We start from the raw sequence: 16,418 nt of genomic DNA on the forward strand, positions 1-16,418 counted from the left end.
TCTCTTTCAAAAGCCCGTATCTCGGTCAATTCAAGAGCTAGAGCTCTGAAATCTTCAACATCAGCAGCGGCAGCACGCGAGGATCATGTTCTGTAAGTTTGGGGAAAATTTCATTTTTGGTCCAATTTTCAAAGAAAAACAGTGTAACCATGGACCAAATTCTTGGTCTCTTTCAAAAGCCCGTATCTCGGTCAATTCAAGAGCTAGAGCTCTGAAATCTTCAACATCAGCAGCGGCAGGACGCGAGGATCATGTTCTGTAAGTTTGGGGAAAATTTCATTTCGGTCCAATTTTTAAAGAAAAAACAGTGTAACCATGGACCAAATTCTTGGTCTCTTTCAAAAGCCCGTATCTCCGTCAATTCAAGAGCTAGAGCTCTGAAATCTTCAACATCAGCAGCGGAAGGACGCGAGGATCATGTTCTGTAAGTTTGGGGAAAATTTCAATTTTGGTCCAATTTTCAAAGAAAAACAGTGTAACCATGGACCAAATTCTTGGTCTCTTTTAAAAGCCCGTATCTCGGTCAATTCAAGAGCTAGAGCTCTGAAATCTTCAACATCAGCAGCGGCAGGACGCGAGGATCATGTTCTGCATGTTTGGGGAAAATTTCAATTTTGGTCCAATTTTCAAAGAAAAACAGTGTAACCATGGTTCAAATTCGTGGTCTCTTTCAAAAGCCCGTATCTCGGTCAATTTAAGAGCTAGAGCTCTGAAATCTTCAACATCAGCAGCTGCAGGACGCGAGGATCATGTTCTGTAAGTTTGGGGAAAATTTAATTTTTGGTCCAATTTTCAAAGAAAAACAGTGTAACCATGGACCAAATTCTTGGTCTCTTTCAAAAGCCCGTATCTCCGTCAATTCAAGAGCTAGAGCTCTGAAATCTTCAACATCAGCAGCGGCAGGACGCGAGGATCATGTTCTGTAAGTTTGGGGAAAATTTCATTTTTGGTCCAATTTTCAAAGAAAAACAGTGTAACCATGGACCAAATTCTTGGTCTCTTTCAAAAGCCCGTATCTCGGTCAATTCAAGAGCTAGAGCTCTGAAATCTTCAACATCAGCAGCGGCAGGACGCGAGGATCATGTTCTGTAAGTTTGGGGAAAATTTCATTTTTGGTCCAATTTTCAAAGAAAAACAGTGTAACCATGGACCAAATTCTTGGTCTCTTTCAAAAGCCCGTATCTCGGTCAATTCAAGAGCTAGAGCTCTGAAATCTTCAACATCAGCAGCGGCAGGACGCGAGGATCATGTTCTGTACGTTTGGGGAAAATTTCATTTTTGGTCCAATTTTCAAAGAAAAACAGTGTAACCATGGTTCAAATTCTTGGTCTCTTTCAAAAGCCCGTATCTCGGTCAATTTAAGAGCTAGAGCTCTGAAATCTTCAACATCAGCAGCGGCAGGACGCGAGGATCATGTTCTGTAAGTTTGGGGAAAATTTCATTTTTGGTCCAATTTTCAAAGAAAAACTGTGTAACCATGGACCAAATTCTTGGTCTCTTTCAAAAGCCCGTATCTCGGTCAATTCAAGAGCTAGAGCTCTGAAATCTTCAACATCAGCAGCGGCAGGACGTGAGGATCATGTTCTGTAAGTTTGGGGAAAATTTCATTTTTGGTCCAATTTTCAAAGAAAAACAGTGTAACCATGGACCAAATTCTTGGTCTCTTTCAAAAGCCCGTATCTCGGTCAATTCAAGAGCTAGAGCTCTGAAATCTTCAACATCAGCAGCGGCAGGACGCGAGGATCATGTTCTGTAAGTTTGGGGAAAATTTCATTTTTGGTCCAATTTTCAAAGAAAAACAGTGTAACCATGGACCAAATTCTTGGTCTCTTTCAAAAGCCCGTATCTCGGTCAATTCAAGAGCTAGAGCTCTGAAATCTTCAACATCAGCAGCGGCAGGACGCGAGGATCATGTTCTGTAAGTTTGGAGAATTTCATTTCGGTCCAATTTTTAAAGAAAAAACAGTGTAACCATGGACCAAATTCTTGGTCTCTTTCAAAAGCCCGTATCTCGGTCAATTCAAGAGCTAGAGCTCTGAAATCTTCAACATCAGCAGCGGCAGGACGCGAGGATCATGTTCTGTAAGTTTGGGGAAAATTTCAATTTTGGTCCAATTTTCAAAGAAAAACAGTGTAACCATGGACCAAATTCTTGGTCTCTTTCAAAAGCCCGTATCTCGGTCAATTCAAGAGCTAGAGCTCTGAAATCTTCAACATCAGCAGCGGCAGGACGCGAGGATCATGTTCTGTAAGTTTGGGGAAAATTTCATTTTTGGTCCAATTCTCAAAGAAAAACAGTGTAACCATGGACCAAATTCTTGATCTCCTTCAAAAGCCCGTATCTCGGTCAATTCAAGAGCTAGAGCTCTGAAATCTTCAACATCAGCAGCGGCAGGACGCGAGGATCATGTTCTGTATGTTTGGGGAAAATTTCAATTTTGGTCCAATTTTCAAAGAAAAACAGTGTAACCATGGACCAAATTCTTGGTCTCTTTCAAAAGCCCGTATCTCGGTCAATTCAAGAGCTAGAGCTCTGAAATCTTCAACATCAGCAGCGGCAGGACGCGAGGATCATGTTCTGTAAGTTTGGGGAAAATTTCATTTCGGTCCAATTTTTAAAGAAAACACAGTGTAACCATGGACCAAATTCTTGGTCTCTTTCAAAAGCCCGTATCTCGGTCAATTCAAGAGCTAGAGCTCTGAAATCTTCAACATCAGCAGCGGAAGGACGCGAGGATCATGTTCTGTAAGTTTGGGGAAAATTTCAATTTTGGTCCAATTTTCAAAGAAAAACAGTGTAACCATGGACCAAATTCTTGGTCTCTTTCAAAAGCCCGTATCTCGGTCAATTCAAGAGCTAGAGCTCTGAAATCTTCAACATCAGCAGCGGCAGGACGCGAGGATCATGTTCTGCATGTTTGGGGGAAATTTCAATTTTGGTCCAATTTTCAAAGAAAAACAGTGTAACCATGGTTCAAATTCTTGGTCTCTTTCAAAAGCCCGTATCTCGGTCAATTTAAGAGCTAGAGCTCTGAAATCTTCAACATCAGCAGCGGCAGGACGCGAGGATCATGTTCTGTAAGTTTGGGGAAAATTTCATTTTTGGTCCAATTTTCAAAGAAAAACAGTGTAACCATGGACCAAATTCTTGGTCTCTTTCAAAAGCCCGTATCTCGGTCAATTCAAGAGCTAGAGCTCTGAAATCTTCAACATCAGCAGCGGCAGGACGCGAGGATCATGTTCTGTAAGTTTGGGGAAAATTTCATTTTTGGTCCAATTTTCAAAGAAAAACAGTGTAACCATGGACCAAATTCTTGGTCTCTTTCAAAAGCCCGTATCTCGGTCAATTCAAGAGCTAGAGCTCTGAAATCTTCAACATCAGCAGCGGCAGGACGCGAGGATCATGTTCTGTAAGTTTGGGGAAAATTTCATTTTTGGTCCAATTTTCAAAGAAAAACAGTGTAACCATGGACCAAATTCTTGGTCTCTTTCAAAAGCCCGTATCTCGGTCAATTCAAGAGCTCTGAAATCTTCAACATCAGCAGCGGCAGGACGCGAGGATCATGTTCTGTAAGTTTGGGGAAAATTTCATTTTCGGTCCAATTTTTAAAGAAAAAACAGTGTAACCATGGACCAAATTCTTGGTCTCTTTCAAAAGCCCGTATCTCCGTCAATTCAAGAGCTAGAGCTCTGAAATCTTCAACATCAGCAGCGGAAGGACGCGAGGATCATGTTCTGTAAGTTTGGGGAAAATTTCAATTTTGGTCCAATTTTCAAAGAAAAACAGTGTAACCATGGACCAAATTCTTGGTCTCTTTTAAAAGCCCGTATCTCGGTCAATTCAAGAGCTAGAGCTCTGAAATCTTCAACATCAGCAGCGGCAGGACGCGAGGATCATGTTCTGTAAGTTTGGGGAAAATTTCATTTTTGGTCCAATTTTCAAAGAAAAACAGTGTAACCATGGACCAAATTCTTGGTCTCCTTCAAAAGCCCGTATCTCGGTCAATTCAAGAGCTAGAGCTCTGAAATCTTCAACATCAGCAGCGGCAGGACGCGAGGATCATGTTCTGTATGTTTGGGGAAAATTTCAATTTTGGTCCAATTTTCAAAGAAAAACAGTGTAACCATGGACCAAATTCTTGGTCTCTTTCAAAAGCCCGTATCTCGGTCAATTCAAGAGCTAGAGCTCTGAAATCTTCAACATCAGCAGCGGCAGGACGCGAGGATCATGTTCTGTAAGTTTGGGGAAAATTTCATTTTTGGTCCAATTTTCAAAGAAAAACAGTGTAACCATGGACCAAATTCTTGGTCTCTTTCAAAAGCCCGTATCTCGGTCAATTCAAGAGCTAGAGCTCTGAAATCTTCAACATCAGCAGCGGCAGGACGCGAGGATCATGTTCTGTAAGTTTGGGGAAAATTTCATTTTTGGTCCAATTTTCAAAGAAAAACAGTGTAACCATGGACCAAATTCTTGGTCTCTTTCAAAAGCCCGTATCTCGGTCAATTCAAGAGCTAGAGCTCTGAAATCTTCAACATCAGCAGCGGCAGGACGCGAGGATCATGTTCTGTAAGTTTGGGGAAAATTTCATTTCGGTCCAATTTTTAAAGAAAAAACAGTGTAACCATGGACCAAATTCTTGGTCTCTTTCAAAAGCCCGTATCTCCGTCAATTCAAGAGCTAGAGCTCTGAAATCTTCAACATCAGCAGCGGCAGGACGCGAGGATCATGTTCTGTATGTTTGGGGAAAATTTCAATTTTGGTCCAATTTTCACAGAAAAACAGTGTAACCATGGACCAAATTCTTGGTCTCTTTCAAAAGCCCGTATCTCGGTCAATTCAAGAGCTAGAGCTCTGAAATCTTCAACATCAGCAGCGGCAGGACGCGAGGATCATGTTCTGTAAGTTTGGGGAAAATTTCATTTCGGTCCAATTTTTAAAGAAAAAACAGTGTAACCATGGACCAAATTCTTGGTCTCTTTCAAAAGCCCGTATCTCCGTCAATTCAAGAGCTAGAGCTCTGAAATCTTCAACATCAGCAGCGGCAGGACGCGAGGATCATGTTCTGTAAGTTTGGGGAAAATTTCAATTTTGGTCCAATTTTCAAAGAAAAACAGTGTAACCATGGTTCAAATTCTTGGTCTCTTTCAAAAGCCCGTATCTCGGTCAATTTAAGAGCTAGAGCTCTGAAATCTTCAACATCAGCAGCGGCAGGACGCGAGGATCATGTTCTGTAAGTTTGGGGAAAATTTCATTTTTGGTCCAATTTTCAAAGAAAAACAGTGTAACCATGGACCAAATTCTTGGTCTCTTTCAAAAGCCCGTATCTCGGTCAATTCAAGAGCTAGAGCTCTGAAATCTTCAACATCAGCAGCGGCAGGACGCGAGGATCATGTTCTGTATGTTTGGGGAAATTTTCAATTTTGGTCCAATTTTCAAAGAAAAACAGTGTAACCATGGTTCAAATTCTTGGTCTCTTTCAAAAGCCCGTATCTCGGTCAATTTAAGAGCTAGAGCTCTGAAATCTTCAACATCAGCAGCGGCAGGACGCGAGGATCATGTTCTGTAAATTTGGGGAAAATTTAATTTTTGGTCCAATTTTCAAAGAAAAACAGTGTAACCATGGACCAAATTCTTGGTCTCTTTCAAAAGCCCGTATCTCCGTCAATTCAAGAGCTAGAGCTCTGAAATCTTCAACATCAGCAGCGGCAGGACGCGAGGATCATGTTCTGTAAGTTTGGGGAAAATGTCATTTTGGTCAAATTTTTAAAGAAAAACAGTGTAACCATGGACCAAATTCTTGGTCTCTTTCAAAAGCCCGTATCTCGGTCAATTCAAGAGCTAGAGCTCTGAAATCTTCAACATCAGCAGCGGCAGGACGCGAGGATCATGTTCTGTAAGTTTGGGGAAAATTTCAATTTTGGTCCAATTTTCAAAGAAAAACAGTGTAACCATGGTTCAAATTCTTGGTCTCTTTCAAAAGCCCGTATCTCGGTCAATTTAAGAGCTAGAGCTCTGAAATCTTCAACATCAGCAGCGGCAGGACGCGAGGATCATGTTCTGTAAGTTTGGGGAAAATGTCATTTTTGTCAAATTTTTAAAGAAAAACAGTGTAACCATGGACCAAATTCTTGGTCTCTTTCAAAAGCCCGTATCTCGGTCAATTTAAGAGCTAGAGCTCTGAAATCTTCAACATCAGCAGCGGCAGGACGCGAGGATCATGTTCTGTAAGTTTGGGGAAAATTTAAATTTTGGTCCAATTTTCAAAGAAAAACAGTGTAACCATGGACCAAATTCTTGGTCTCTTTCAAAAGCCCGTATCTCGGTCAATTCAAGAGCTAGAGCTCTGAAATCTTCAACATCAGCAGCGGCAGGACGCGAGGATCATGTTCTGTAAGTTTGGGGAAAATTTCATTTTTGGTCCAATTTTCAAAGAAAAACAGTGTAACCATGGACCAAATTCTTGGTCTCTTTCAAAAGCCCGTATCTCCATCAATTCAAGAGCTAGAGCTCTGAAATCTTCAACATCAGCAGCGGCAGGACGCGCGGATCATGTTCTGTAAGTTTGGGGAAAATTTCATTTTTGGTCCAATTTTCAAAGAAAAACAGTGTAACCATGGACCAAATTCTTGGTCTCTTTCAAAAGCCCGTATCTCCATCAATTCAAGAGCTAGAGCTCTGAAATCTTCAACATCAGCAGCGGCAGGACGCGCGGATCATGTTCTGTAAGTTTGGGGAAAATTTCATTTTTGGTCCAATTTTCAAAGAAAAACAGTGTAACCATGGACCAAATTCTTGGTCTCTTTCAAAAGCCCGTATCTCGGTCAATTCAAGAGCTAGAGCTCTGAAATCTTCAACATCAGCAGCGGCAGGACGCGAGGATCATGTTCTGTAAGTTTGGGGAAAATTTAAATTTTGGTCCAATTTTCAAAGAAAAACAGTGTAACCATGGACCAAATTCTTGGTCTCTTTCAAAAGCCCGTATCTCGGTCAATTCAAGAGCTAGAGCTCTGAAATCTTCAACATCAGCAGCGGCAGGACGCGAGGATCATGTTCTGTAAGTTTGGGGAAAATTTCATTTTTGGTCCAATTTTCAAAGAAAAACAGTGTAACCATGGACCAAATTCTTGGTCTCCTTCAAAAGCCCGTATCTCGGTCAATTCAAGAGCTAGAGCTCTGAAATCTTCAACATCAGCAGCGGCAGGACGCGAGGATCATGTTCTGTATGTTTGGGGAAAATTTCAATTTTGGTCCAATTTTCAAAGAAAAACAGTGTAACCATGGACCAAATTCTTGGTCTCTTTCAAAAGCCCGTATCTCGGTCAATTCAAGAGCTAGAGCTCTGAAATCTTCAACATCAGCAGCGGCAGGACGCGAGGATCATGTTCTGTAAGTTTGGGGAAAATTTCATTTTTGGTCCAATTTTCAAAGAAAAACAGTGTAACCATGGACCAAATTCTTGGTCTCTTTCAAAAGCCCGTATCTCGGTCAATTCAAGAGCTAGAGCTCTGAAATCTTCAACATCAGCAGCGGCAGGACGCGAGGATCATGTTCTGTAAGTTTGGGGAAAATTTCATTTTTGGTCCAATTTTCAAAGAAAAACAGTGTAACCATGGACCAAATTCTTGGTCTCTTTCAAAAGCCCGTATCTCGGTCAATTCAAGAGCTAGAGCTCTGAAATCTTCAACATCAGCAGCGGCAGGACGCGAGGATCATGTTCTGTAAGTTTGGGGAAAATTTCATTTCGGTCCAATTTTTAAAGAAAAAACAGTGTAACCATGGACCAAATTCTTGGTCTCTTTCAAAAGCCCGTATCTCCGTCAATTCAAGAGCTAGAGCTCTGAAATCTTCAACATCAGCAGCGGCAGGACGCGAGGATCATGTTCTGTATGTTTGGGGAAAATTTCAATTTTGGTCCAATTTTCACAGAAAAACAGTGTAACCATGGACCAAATTCTTGGTCTCTTTCAAAAGCCCGTATCTCGGTCAATTCAAGAGCTAGAGCTCTGAAATCTTCAACATCAGCAGCGGCAGGACGCGAGGATCATGTTCTGTAAGTTTGGGGAAAATTTCATTTCGGTCCAATTTTTAAAGAAAAAACAGTGTAACCATGGACCAAATTCTTGGTCTCTTTCAAAAGCCCGTATCTCCGTCAATTCAAGAGCTAGAGCTCTGAAATCTTCAACATCAGCAGCGGCAGGACGCGAGGATCATGTTCTGTAAGTTTGGGGAAAATTTCAATTTTGGTCCAATTTTCAAAGAAAAACAGTGTAACCATGGTTCAAATTCTTGGTCTCTTTCAAAAGCCCGTATCTCGGTCAATTTAAGAGCTAGAGCTCTGAAATCTTCAACATCAGCAGCGGCAGGACGCGAGGATCATGTTCTGTAAGTTTGGGGAAAATTTCATTTTTGGTCCAATTTTCAAAGAAAAACAGTGTAACCATGGACCAAATTCTTGGTCTCTTTCAAAAGCCCGTATCTCGGTCAATTCAAGAGCTAGAGCTCTGAAATCTTCAACATCAGCAGCGGCAGGACGCGAGGATCATGTTCTGTATGTTTGGGGAAATTTTCAATTTTGGTCCAATTTTCAAAGAAAAACAGTGTAACCATGGTTCAAATTCTTGGTCTCTTTCAAAAGCCCGTATCTCGGTCAATTTAAGAGCTAGAGCTCTGAAATCTTCAACATCAGCAGCGGCAGGACGCGAGGATCATGTTCTGTAAATTTGGGGAAAATTTAATTTTTGGTCCAATTTTCAAAGAAAAACAGTGTAACCATGGACCAAATTCTTGGTCTCTTTCAAAAGCCCGTATCTCCGTCAATTCAAGAGCTAGAGCTCTGAAATCTTCAACATCAGCAGCGGCAGGACGCGAGGATCATGTTCTGTAAGTTTGGGGAAAATGTCATTTTGGTCAAATTTTTAAAGAAAAACAGTGTAACCATGGACCAAATTCTTGGTCTCTTTCAAAAGCCCGTATCTCGGTCAATTCAAGAGCTAGAGCTCTGAAATCTTCAACATCAGCAGCGGCAGGACGCGAGGATCATGTTCTGTAAGTTTGGGGAAAATTTCAATTTTGGTCCAATTTTCAAAGAAAAACAGTGTAACCATGGTTCAAATTCTTGGTCTCTTTCAAAAGCCCGTATCTCGGTCAATTTAAGAGCTAGAGCTCTGAAATCTTCAACATCAGCAGCGGCAGGACGCGAGGATCATGTTCTGTAAGTTTGGGGAAAATGTCATTTTTGTCAAATTTTTAAAGAAAAACAGTGTAACCATGGACCAAATTCTTGGTCTCTTTCAAAAGCCCGTATCTCGGTCAATTTAAGAGCTAGAGCTCTGAAATCTTCAACATCAGCAGCGGCAGGACGCGAGGATCATGTTCTGTAAGTTTGGGGAAAATTTAAATTTTGGTCCAATTTTCAAAGAAAAACAGTGTAACCATGGACCAAATTCTTGGTCTCTTTCAAAAGCCCGTATCTCGGTCAATTCAAGAGCTAGAGCTCTGAAATCTTCAACATCAGCAGCGGCAGGACGCGAGGATCATGTTCTGTAAGTTTGGGGAAAATTTCATTTTTGGTCCAATTTTCAAAGAAAAACAGTGTAACCATGGACCAAATTCTTGGTCTCTTTCAAAAGCCCGTATCTCCATCAATTCAAGAGCTAGAGCTCTGAAATCTTCAACATCAGCAGCGGCAGGACGCGCGGATCATGTTCTGTAAGTTTGGGGAAAATTTCATTTTTGGTCCAATTTTCAAAGAAAAACAGTGTAACAATGGACCAAATTCTTGGTCTCTTTCAAAAGCCCGTATCTCGGTCAATTCAAGAGCTAGAGCTCTGAAATCTTCAACATCAGCAGCGGCAGGACGCGAGGATCATGTTCTGTAAGTTTGGGGAAAATTTAAATTTTGGTCCAATTTTCAAAGAAAAACAGTGTAACCATGGACCAAATTCTTGGTCTCTTTCAAAAGCCCGTATCTCGGTCAATTCAAGAGCTAGAGCTCTGAAATCTTCAACATCAGCAGCGGCAGGACGCGAGGATCATGTTCTGTAAGTTTGGGGAAAATTTCATTTTTGGTCCAATTTTCAAAGAAAAACAGTGTAACCATGGACCAAATTCTTGGTCTCTTTCAAAAGCCCGTATCTCCGTCAATTCAAGAGCTAGAGCTCTGAAATCTTCAACATCAGCAGCGGCAGGACGCGAGGATCATGTTCTGTAAGTTTGGGGAAAATTTCATTTTTGGTCCAATTTTCAAAGAAAAACAGTGTAACCATGGACCAAATTCTTGGTCTCTTTCAAAAGCCCGTATCTCGGTCAATTCAAGAGCTAGAGCTCTGAAATCTTCAACATCAGCAGCGGCAGGACGCGAGGATCATGTTCTGTAAGTTTGGGGAAAATTTCATTTTTGGTCCAATTTTCAAAGAAAAACAGTGTAACCATGGACCAAATTCTTGGTCTCTTTCAAAAGCCCGTATCTCCGTCAATTCAAGAGCTAGAGCTCTGAAATCTTCAACATCAGCAGCGGCAGGACGCGAGGATCATGTTCTGTAAGTTTGGGGAAAATTTCATTTTTGGTCCAATTTTCAAAGAAAAACAGTGTAACCATGGACCAAATTCTTGGTCTCTTTCAAAAGCCCGTATCTCGGTCAATTCAAGAGCTAGAGCTCTGAAATCTTCAACATCAGCAGCGGCAGGACGCGAGGATCATGTTCTGTAAGTTTGGGGAAAATTTCAATTTTGGTCCAATTTTCAAAGAAAAACAGTGTAACCATGGTTCAAATTCTTGGTCTCTTTCAAAAGCCTGTATCTCGGTCAATTTAAGAGCTAGAGCTCTGAAATCTTCAACATCAGCAGCGGCAGGACGCGAGGATCATGTTCTGTAAGTTTGGGGAAAATTTCATTTTGGTCCAGTTTTTAAAGAAAAACAGTGTAACCATGGACCAAATTCTTGGTCTCTTTCAAAAGCCCGTATCTCCGTCAATTCAAGAGCTAGAGCTCTGAAATCTTCAACATCAGCAGCGGCAGGATGCGAGGATCATGTTCTGTAAGTTTGGGGAAAATTTCAATTTTGGTCCAATTTTCAAAGAAAAACAGTGTAACCATGGACCAAATTCTTGGTCTCTTTCAAAAGCCCGTATCTCGGTCAATTCAAGAGCTAGAGCTCTGAAATCTTCAACATCAGCAGCGGCAGGACGCGAGGATCATGTTCTGTAAGTTTGGGGAAAATTTCATTTTTGGTCCAATTTTCAAAGAAAAACAGTGTAACCATGGACCAAATTCTTGGTCTCTTTCAAAAGCCCGTATCTCGGTCAATTCAAGAGCTAGAGCTCTGAAATCTTCAACATCAGCAGCGGCAGGACGCGAGGATCATGTTCTGTAAGTTTGGGGAAAATTTCATTTTGGTCCAATTTTTAAAGAAACCAGTGTAACCATGGACCAAATTCGTGGTCTCTTTCAAAAGCTCGTATCTCCGTCAATTCAAGAGCTAGAGCTCTGAAATCTTCAACATCAGCAGCGGCAGGACGCGAGGATCATTACTACTGTGCTGCCAGTCACAGTGATGCACACAGGAGACACCCTCATACAAATAACAAGTGTGGTGACAGATGACAGGAAGGAGCTGTGGCTTATTTGCTTTGATACCAAACTGTATTTAACTGACAGGATGACCATATTTACCCCCACTATCTGAAGTCACAGCTCATTAACAGTTGAACACATGATTCTGCAGAATTCATCCCTATTATATTTAAAAGATTTGAATACATCAAGAGAAATTGTGGTCAGCTGTAGATAACTATTTGACATGTTTAATGTTAATAGAGTGATAAGAAATAAAACTACAACACAATATAGGAACTACTTCTAGTAGGGTTATCTGTAGGAGGGTGTTAGAAGATCTTTTATTTATTTTTCACAATATTTTTGCAGGATTTCGTTTGTTTTCCTCTACATAATCTTAGACAGACAAATCTCCTACATACATTCAGCGCGTACAAACAGCAGTCAGCTTTCATGCACATATTGCTGCAAAATGACATGAGGGGGATGGATGGAGTTCCTTCAGGTGTTCCGTGTGAAGACAGGATAAGAGGAGCCAATGTTCTCGTATTCCACAATGGAAAACAAGGTCTCCCACGTTGAAAAAAAAAGGAGATGACTACAGTATAAATTATGGGTGGAGAGTTCAGTAGAACACTGCAGAAGTAACAATGTACACTTAGAGGGCAACATTGAGCAGTTATTGTGGGAGTTATTTGTATTGACCACTAGATGGAGATATGATACGCTTATGGTGGGAGTTAAACACAATTGCCACTAGGGGGCAACAATGAGCAGTTATCATTGGAGATAATTACATTTACCACTAGATGGAGAAATTGTACGCATATATTTTGACTTTAACTCATTGGAAATAATGAACAATTAATGTTGGATTAAATTGAAACTACCACCAAATTGCGATACTGAAAACTTAGATTTGGAGTTAAACACAACTGCCACTAGAGGGCAACAACGCAAAACCAGGGATGGAGTTGACTACAATTGCCCCTAGATGGAAACAGTACCTTTGGTACAGTAAAGTAACATTTGTCTCAACTTATTACATGAGTAGCTTTTATATTAACCTTGATCGATACAGAAGGATGTTTGATCATATAAAAGATTGAAGTTTCTTTGTCCAGAAAAGGAGAATAAGAATCATTCAAAGCTCCTCTCAGTATCGCTCACATGTTACTGGTAAATGTGAGTCAGTCTGCTCAGATGGACTGCAGTCACGACTTGGGCGGCAGCTACTTTCAAATTTCCTGGTATCAACAGTTATCAGCGACGACTCTGAATCTGATCGTAAACCGTGCCTTATGCCGACGCTGATTTTGGAGACTTGAGCTCAGACTAATTCTCAGCCAGCAAGAATGAAGCTGAGAGAGGATCCTTCACTGTCAAACATGTGGCACCAGGTGACAGTGGCGTGTATTTCTGTACTGTCAGCACACACAGTAATGCAGAAACTCAATAAGCTGCACAAAAACCCCAAAACATGTGACTCAGGCTGGCACGCTGTCTGAATTCATGAAGAACTCCTCATCTTACTGACTCAGACATACAGTTTATCATTTCATCCATTTGCAGACGTCACAGTTTCTGTCTCCTCCTTTCAAAGCTCATTCAACAAAGTCTGTTCAGTTTTTCTGCCAATGCAGACACAGAGAAGAAGTCATCATCACAGTCATGATCATAAACTTCAGCAGGATCGCTCTGCTGACTCTCTGGCTCTCCTGTAGGTTTGGATTTGAATCACTTTCACTTTGCAATCTAACCAGAATTCCATTTGCTCACTATATTTCTCTTTCAATGCAGGTCCTTCACTGAGCAATGAAGTCCTTCAGGTTCCTACATCTATCTTGGGAAACCCTGATGATTCAGCAACAATCACCTGCAGCCATTCAATCCCTTCATACAATACAATATTGTGGTATCACATGCAGACGGATGATTCTGCCCTCAAACTGATTGGATATATTATGTATACTAGCACAAACTTTGAGCAAAACTACAACAAATACTTCAACATTAGTGGAGACGGTTTAAAGAAATCTTCTCTTCATTTCCAAGTCAGACATGCAGAGGACAGCCGTGTGTTTTACTGTGCAGCTAGTAGACACAGTGACTCAATCACCTTCTTTCCTTTAAAAAAACCTTTGCTGATAATCAGCCACATTCATTCCCACTGAAGAGGAACACAGCGGCATGCAACCAAAGCTTACAGCAGGAAATCATCACTGATATATCAGCCCTGAAATGTGTCTCTTCCTGTTCAACCAACACAGCCGGATAGAAATCCACTCTGACGTCCACAGAGTCGACTCCTCCGCTTTGCTTTTACAGTCTCTCATTTTCATCTGAACAGACATCATGATCAGATTTCTCATATATTTAGCAGCTCTGCCGCTCTGTGTCACAGGTAGTATCACATTAACACTACATCCATTTTTGTTTCCATTTCTTTTGATTTGACTTTATTTTCCACCTAACCAAGCTGTACTGTAAAGAATATTTTTCCTTGACAGAATGAAGACATTTGGCTTGAGAAAAATTTGACACTTTGTGAATTGTCATTTTCTCTTTCACATTTTCTATCTTTTTTAAATACCTAAAATATTTTTTTTCTCTCGCATTATTTCTCTGTATTTTCTACATTTTCCCCAACCAAATGTGCCTTTTTTCTGGAGTTCTTATCATTTCATTTTAATTGTCTTCTGATTTTTTGATAAATTATGAATAGACTTTTATAGCATCAATTTTCTACTGTGTTTACAATTTTTATGGGTAGAATTTAAGAAATGTTTCTCTGCTGTATTGGAGCCTATCTCCATTATTTTATCTTATTTAGCTTAGTTTACTATGGTGGTGGTAGTTGTTTAATCCTTCTCTTTGAAACCATTTATCCAATAGGGTTAGTAAGTAAGTAAGTAAGTACTTTTACAGTCTAGCTTTTTAGGGGACAAATTAAACCTAAATCATGAGTAAAATTACAACATTGACATGCTAAACATCCTAAATATCTGCAGTCCACTTTTCTCTCTTTGCTAAAGCTTTTTTGTTTGTGCAGAAGTGTCAAAAAGCAGCGTTCATCAGAGCCCCCCTGACATGATCATGGATCCTGGAGACGTAGTCCTGATGTACTGCAGCCATGCCAGCAGTGCTTTTGACATGATTCAGTGGTACAAACAGCCTGTTGGGAGCACTGACATGGATCTCATTGGATTTGCAAGATTCTCTGCTCTGACTGTAGAGGATCCATATAAAAAGAGTTACAAAGTGAGCGGGGATGGAAGGAGTCTGTCGTCTCTTCATATTCCAAAGCTCAGCAGATTTCCATATGGCAGTTTATGGGCTCAGCCTGTGTGACTCAGTGCAGAGACACTCCCACATATTTATGTTACCATAAGAGGCTGTGGCAGTTTCTGTCTTCCAGATCATGGACATGATCATCATTAAACATGGCCTCCTCAGCTTGTCAGTGTTTATGCTGTGGATTACAGGTAATTTAATGTGGATCTGAATTACAACTTTGACATAAAAGTGATCGTTACTTTTGAAGTATCTACGAGACTTACAGCAGATGAACACGCTCAATGCTGATGATCATTTTCTCTGTAATGTTTACTGTAATTGACACAGGTCTTGTTGATGGGAGTGATGTCATTCAGATACCCATGCTGTGGATAAACAAGGGTGAGGATGCAACTATGGACTGCAGACACACCATGGGTTCGCTATTATGAGATGCACTGGTACAGACAACTGCCAGGAGAAGAAATGAGACGAATGGTGTTCACACTACCCAGCAGAAAAGAACACCACTTTGAACCTGAGTTCAACATGAAGAAATTCTCAGCCACCAAACCTGACACTGACAGTGGGACATTCACAGTGAAGAATCTGGTTCCAGAAGATGAAGGTTTGTACTTCTGTGCTGTGAGCCAACACAGTGATACAGACTTATGGTACAGCTGTACAAAAAACCCCTAAAGTTAGTGTGTATTATCTCATGTACAGAAGTGGGACCTCAAGAACCACAACTTTTCCTGAATACACTTTCATTAATGATGTGGACTTACACTAACACAGATCATAATATAGTGCAGAAACACACCCACATCTTTGTTGGAGCTTCATAACTCCTCCCATCTCACAGACAGAGTCTCTCCTCTCTGTGTTTATTCTAATCACAACACAAGAATGATCAAACCTGGTCTGATCAAACTCTGTGCAGCGCTGCTCTGTGTTATAGGTACTGAATGAAACAGAGGACTGAAAGGAAAACATTTGTTTTTTTTCCTCCGATTGAAAACATATTAATGCTCTAATGTTGCATATTGATCATTGAATTACTGGTGGTTCTGACGCTTGGTTTATGATTTTTCCTCACAGGTCTTATTGATGGGAGTGATGTCATCCAGACACCCATACTGTGGAAAAACAAGGGCGACAATGCAACTATGGACTGCAGACACACCAAGGGTGCTACATATTTTCAGATGTACTGGTACAGACAACTGCCAGGAGAAAGAATGAGACAAATAGTGTTCACACGACCCAGCAAAAAAGATCACGACTTTGAAACTTACTTCACCATGGAGAAATTCTCAGCCACCAAACCTGACGCTCACAGTGGGACATTCACAGTGAAGAATCTGGTTCCAGAAGATGAAGGCTTGTACTTCTGCGCTGTGAGTGAACACAGTGATACAGACTTATGGTACAGCTGAAAAAAAACTCCCCAAACTGTTATCACATCCATTTATGTCATGTACTGCAGGGGGACCTCAAGGACCACAACTACACACATTACAGGAGTGTTTTGATACAGCAGCTTTGAGATCACCCCACATCACACAGAGAGCAGTGACACTCCCAC

General features: G+C 40.9%; 1 protein-coding gene across 1 annotated transcript; it reads left to right on the forward strand.

Annotated features, from left to right (window-relative positions):
- The first annotated feature begins 14,950 nt into the window (after positions 1-14,950).
- Positions 14,951-16,393, forward strand: LOC142995540 (M1-specific T cell receptor beta chain-like). Its single transcript, XM_076146617.1, has 4 exons — positions 14,951-15,039; positions 15,179-15,458; positions 15,932-16,230; positions 16,320-16,393. The coding sequence occupies exons 2-4, from the start codon at positions 15,239-15,241 to the stop codon at positions 16,377-16,379; spliced, it is 579 nt and encodes a 192-aa protein (XP_076002732.1). The 5' UTR covers positions 14,951-15,039; positions 15,179-15,238; the 3' UTR covers positions 16,380-16,393.
- Positions 16,394-16,418: the final 25 nt, after the last annotated feature.

The sequence above is a fragment of the Genypterus blacodes genome, unplaced genomic scaffold (genome assembly GCF_046128005.1).
Source record: "Genypterus blacodes isolate CSIRO-AG114 ecotype Tasmania unplaced genomic scaffold, CSIRO-AGI_Gbla_v1 ptg000033l_1, whole genome shotgun sequence".
NCBI lineage: Eukaryota > Metazoa > Chordata > Actinopteri > Ophidiiformes > Ophidiidae > Genypterus > Genypterus blacodes.

Excerpts from the sequence above, each read along its gene's own strand:
- LOC142995540 (XM_076146617.1), top strand. The coding sequence starts at position 15,239 with ATGCAACTATGGACTGCAGACACACCATGGGTTCGCTATTATGAGATG. Across the intron at positions 15,459-15,931 it reads TCTGGTTCCAGAAGATGAAG|GTCTTATTGATGGGAGTGAT; the intron begins GTTTGTACTTCT and ends TTTTCCTCACAG. Across the intron at positions 16,231-16,319 it reads AAGGCTTGTACTTCTGCGCT|GGGGACCTCAAGGACCACAA; the intron begins GTGAGTGAACAC and ends CATGTACTGCAG.